Below are 4810 nucleotides of genomic sequence, written 5' to 3' on the forward strand. Positions count from 1 at the left end.
ACCAATTAAGTGGTGGTTTTGCTGGTGCAAAGCCCTCCTTCCAGGACTGGGAGTTCTTTTGCCTCAGAGCAGGCGGGGCCCCTGAGGAGGCACACTTCTGGGCAGTGAGAGACAGTGGGGTGGGGACACAGGGCGCTGGAGGAAGCGTTAGCTGATGGCTCTCTGATCCAGTGTCCGAGGCAGAGAGACGCCCGCTGGGCCCTATGAACTGTCCTAGACCCCGCGTTCAGGGGCAGAAAGGTGGCGCCCACAACGGGTAGCAGAGTAGCAGAGGGGTTGACAGCTGGCTCTCTGTGGCCGTGTCCTGGCTCTCTGCTCTATGGAGAGACCAAGTGTCCACCCCGGGGATCCAGGCGCCTGGGAAGAACGTCCGTGTCTCAGGCTGCGCCCAGGGCGCACGGGACCAGGGAGCTGAGGAAGTCTTCCGCCAGTGCAGGGAGCCCGCGGGTGGCTGGCTCCGGGGAGGGAGCTAGCCTTACCCTGAACTCTGGGACAAGCGCAGGGAGCGCGGCGAGGCGCCCTGGGAAGCAGCGAGAGGCGGCGGGTGGCCGCCCCGCCCGTGGGACCACCCAGCGCGCCGCTTCCTCCTCCCCCTCCCTTGGCCTGTCAGAGGGTCACCGAGACACCCCGGTCCGCTCCCCTCAGCCGCTTTACCGGTGGCTGGGGCCTCCCCCGAGCCAGGATTGGATGCAAGAGAACGGGGTGGGGGCCGGCGGGGGGGACCCCAGAAGCCCAGCTTCCCCGCTCGGGTGCAGAGCAGCCCGCAGTGCAGACGCTGCTGGCCCGCGCTGGGGAGGACCCGTGCACGGAGCTGGCGGGCCGGTGGGCGGCGCGGAGGAGGTGGCAGCGGTGGCCCGCTCAAGCGCCGGGCGCAGGATGTTTGACAGCTCGCAGTATCCCTACAATTGCTTCAATGACGACGCCGACGACTACCCGGCCTGCAGCTCCGACGAGGAGAAGCGGCTCACGCGGCCCGCGTACAGGTGACCGTGGGGGTCGACGACCCTCCTCCGCAGGGGGCTTGGGGTTGCCAGGACCTGCCTGGGATGGCGGAAGAGGAGGCGGCTTTCTTCTTTGGGAGGGGGTGGTGCTCAGAGAAGGGACACATTCGCCCGCACTTTCGGGGCTAGCGGGAGAAGATTCTCTCAACTTCCCTGCAGAGGGGGAGACCCAAGTGTGCAGGAGCGTTCTGGGGTTTGGGGGCAGCAAGGAGCAGCCAGCTCCAGGGGTCACTTACCCAAACAACCCGTCCTGGCTCTCCACCTCCAACACCCCGATGGCGCCCCGGGGCAGGGAAGAACGGGGTGGGCCGGGGAGGGGACCCCAGACCCCCAGCCGGGCGCCTGCCGGCCTAACGCCTGGGTTTGCAGCTACATCGCGCTGATCGCCATGGCCATCCAGCAGAGCCCGGCGGGCAGGGTGACCCTGTCTGGCATCTACGACTTCATCATGCGCAAATTCCCCTACTACCGCGCCAACCAGCGCGCCTGGCAGAACTCCATCCGCCACAACCTGTCCCTCAACAGCTGCTTCGTCAAGGTGAGCCCCACCCCCACCCCCCGTCGCCCCCGACCAGCCCCTGAGTGTCCCCGGATGGGTGACACCTGTGCCAAGTCATCCCTGATGACTTGCAATGTCACAGTGACAACTGCTGGGAAGTTCGTTCTAAAGCAAAGTGGGCCGCCTCCACCTGCTCGGTGAGCAACGCCACCCACCCCGAGTGACCGGGCAGCAGCACCTTTGCAGGGACCTGTGGGGTGAGCGCAGACCGGGCGGCGGGGGGCGCCTCTGGGAGCCAGCCCCGCGCTGAGCGCCTCTCGCACCGACAGGTGCCGCGCACCGAGGGCCACGAGAAGGGCAAGGGTAACTACTGGACGTTCGCAGGCGGCTGCGAGTCGTTGCTGGACCTCTTCGAGAACGGCAACTACCGGCGCCGGCGCCGGCGACGCGGCCCCAAGCGCGAGGGGCCGAGGGGGGCGCGCACGGGGGGCGCCGAGGGACCCCCAGATCCGCCCGAGCCGGCCACCGCGCGGGCGTCCCTAAACCCAGACGTCGCGGGTGGGGGCGCCCCCCACCGCGGGTCCACGACCGCGGCCATCCCCGCCGCAGGGAAGCAGGAGCCCAGGGACATTAAGTTTAGCATCGACTACATCCTTTCCTCCCCCGATCCCTTTCCTGGGCTCAAGGCGCCCTGTCACACTCAAGAGGGCGGATACCCCTGGCTGGAGGCCCAGCAAATGAACCTCCGCTTTTGGACAATGTGAGTTGGGGGCTCAGGCTGTTTCCCCACCCCGGGAGGCCGCTGGAGAATGAGTCTGGGGTCTTCCCACCAGCTCCTCCCTTGGAAGGACGATTTCAGCCCCACCTTGTGCAGAGAACAGACCATTGCCACATCCTACAAACTTCTGCAGACTGACCACCCAGTGCAGAAACCAGCCCTGGGCTGGCGGGAAGGGCAGAAGTCCATCTCGTGAAAGGTATTGACTGTGATGTTGTGAATTTATCCATTCAGAAAAGAGTTCCCTTGCAGGGAAGACCCATCTGGGTTCCAGTTTTACTTAAGGATTTGCTCTAGATAAACCCAGAACTCCTGCTCTGAAGAACAAAAGCATAGGGTCACGTTCTCTGGAGTCAAGGAGATATTTCATTCCTCAGTCATTTCGGAATTTGCTTCATAGACAGACACAGCCCAAAAGCTGCCAGTGTGCTCAGTGTACCGTTGGTGAAGTTGGTGAACATCTTCCCTATAGTTAAAAATAATAATAATGAAGTGCAGACAGTGGAGATAGATATTAATTGATCCTGTGAGTATTAGTTTTTGACAGTGTCCTTGTGGATGATATGATTGGAGTGAGAAGTGTATCTTGTGCTGTCAACAGAATATTTTGATGATGGTCTAAGAAATCCCTTGCACGTTTTATACAGGAAAGAAGGGAGGAAGAGAGGAAGGGTGGGAGGGATGGGCCCAAATTTGGGACGATATTGGGGGCAAAGTCCAATATCCTTGACTCTTCTGGGCAGGGAGTAAACCCTTATCCAGGCACCTCCCGCTTAGCTGGTTTCCCACAAAAGCAGGCGCCCGCTAGCAGGCTGTGGATACAATTCCTACTATACTGGGAAGTGTGCAATTAAGGACGTGCAGCATTACAAGCATCCGAGGTGGGTACACTCCATTTGAAATGTAAATGATTTAATTACTGTGTAGAGATGGGCATTTTAAAAAACACAATTATGCACAGTGAAACTATTTGACCAACCTTATCATTTTTCACCAGCCCATTTGTGCAGAGTTAATTGCTTTCCATGACTTAATTTGAACATTAGTATGGATTACACCTAATCTGATGTGCTAGGTGACAATGATCGGATAATTTTGTGAACGGCAAAAACACACCCAGCGAGGCCGGCTGTCTCGATTGGAAATTGCATAGTCTGGCTTTATCGGACTTTCTTAAAAACAGGGGCTGGGAGTAAATGAAGGCAGGCGGGCTGCTGAGACAGACCTGAATCATGCCAAAGATTCCTATTCAGAAGGCTTGACATTTCATCAAATGGAAGTATTCCTTCACTCGCCTACCCTGTAAATAGAGACAGCATGTACCTTTAATTGCTTTGAGAAGAGGGAAGAAGGCCCTTCCTGACAAACGTCGTGAAACACCTGGCCTTGGACTCTGTCATGAGACCAGTGGTGATGTGTCCGCTCCTTGGCCTCCAGGCCCTGCCAGCCGCAGTGCCTGCCTACGAGGCTGCTCTTCGGCCTTGCAGGAGAGGAAACCCATCCCCACATGCCCTTTCCTGAAAGCAGAAACGAGTCCTCTAACATAGACACCTCTCTCTAGCAAATGCCACCTGCTTGTTTCCAGAACTCTCTGCTGGGAAAGCAGCCAGCATTCGTGGGGCTCCCACTGTCTGCCAGGCACGATGCTGAGATTCACGCTGCCTCCTTGGCCTGCACACAAACCCTGAGAGACAGGTGCGGTTACTCTTATGCCCATTTTATGGATGGGGGACCTGCAGCCTAGGCATGTGGCTCTAGGGTGGGGTTCCTAACCCTTCCTCCACGCTGATGAGTCCAGGTTATCAGAATGGCCATGTGCACATGTGTGTGTTGTGGGTGTGTCTGCATTCCTGTTATTTATATCCCTCTGTTGGTTGTAGTAAAACCATCGATTTAAATTCTACAAGATATAATTTAGATGGTGATAAGATGCAGATGATCCCATACATAAGTATATGGCATATAGAGAATCCAAAATTATATTTTTCTGCTACCAACTGAGCAAATAAAGTTTGCATTTTATCTTTTGATTTCTTGCTTTATTCCTGCATTTCGTTCTGGTTAACGAAGACTGATTTAGAACAGGAAAACCCTTTGTCCTAAACAGGACACTTGTTGGATGCCCCAACCTTAGAGAGAGAGAGACAAGGCCTCGGAACAAGAGGAACTCCTAGTAGCATGTCTCCTTTGCACAGACATCTGTGGCCAAATGCCAGCTCAGTGGCTGGGCAAGGCAAGGGCAGTACCAGGCAAGGTCTGTGTACTATGAGGTGTAGCATTTGTTTTGCAAAGGATATCAATCATGTTTTTAAAAGCAAAGGGACATTTTCAATTTGCCGGCGCATGATATCCTACAACTTCAGAAAGGTTCCCAGCCTTTAGAGTGAATGGCATTTAATACCAACAACATAACAGGGGTGAGGGCTGGCTGTGACCTATTCAAATGTCGCCGCCACCACGCAGACTTGCCCAATGCAATTATAATTAAATAGTTTATGCCTCTCTTGCAAATCCGCTGATTGATCATCGATA

General features: G+C 56.3%; 1 protein-coding gene across 1 annotated transcript; it reads left to right on the forward strand.

Annotated features, from left to right (window-relative positions):
* Positions 1–876: 876 nt before the first annotated feature.
* On the forward strand, positions 877–2264 carry FOXL3 (forkhead box L3). Its single transcript, XM_063088551.1, has 3 exons — positions 877–983; positions 1371–1539; positions 1830–2264. Exons 1-3 carry the CDS (start codon positions 877–879, stop codon positions 2262–2264), a joined length of 711 nt encoding a protein of 236 aa, XP_062944621.1.
* Positions 2265–4810: the final 2546 nt, after the last annotated feature.

Source organism: Cynocephalus volans, chromosome 3, assembly GCF_027409185.1.
Source record: "Cynocephalus volans isolate mCynVol1 chromosome 3, mCynVol1.pri, whole genome shotgun sequence".
In the NCBI taxonomy this organism is placed as follows: Eukaryota; Metazoa; Chordata; class Mammalia; order Dermoptera; family Cynocephalidae; genus Cynocephalus; species Cynocephalus volans.

Bases quoted from the DNA above. Each gene is read 5' to 3' on its own strand.
- FOXL3 (XM_063088551.1), top strand. From the start codon at position 877: ATGTTTGACAGCTCGCAGTATCCCTACAATTGCTTCAATGACGACGCC. The intron at 984-1,370 runs GTGACCGTGGGG...CTGGGTTTGCAG, and splicing joins CTCACGCGGCCCGCGTACAG to CTACATCGCGCTGATCGCCA. The intron at 1,540-1,829 runs GTGAGCCCCACC...TCGCACCGACAG, and splicing joins TCAACAGCTGCTTCGTCAAG to GTGCCGCGCACCGAGGGCCA.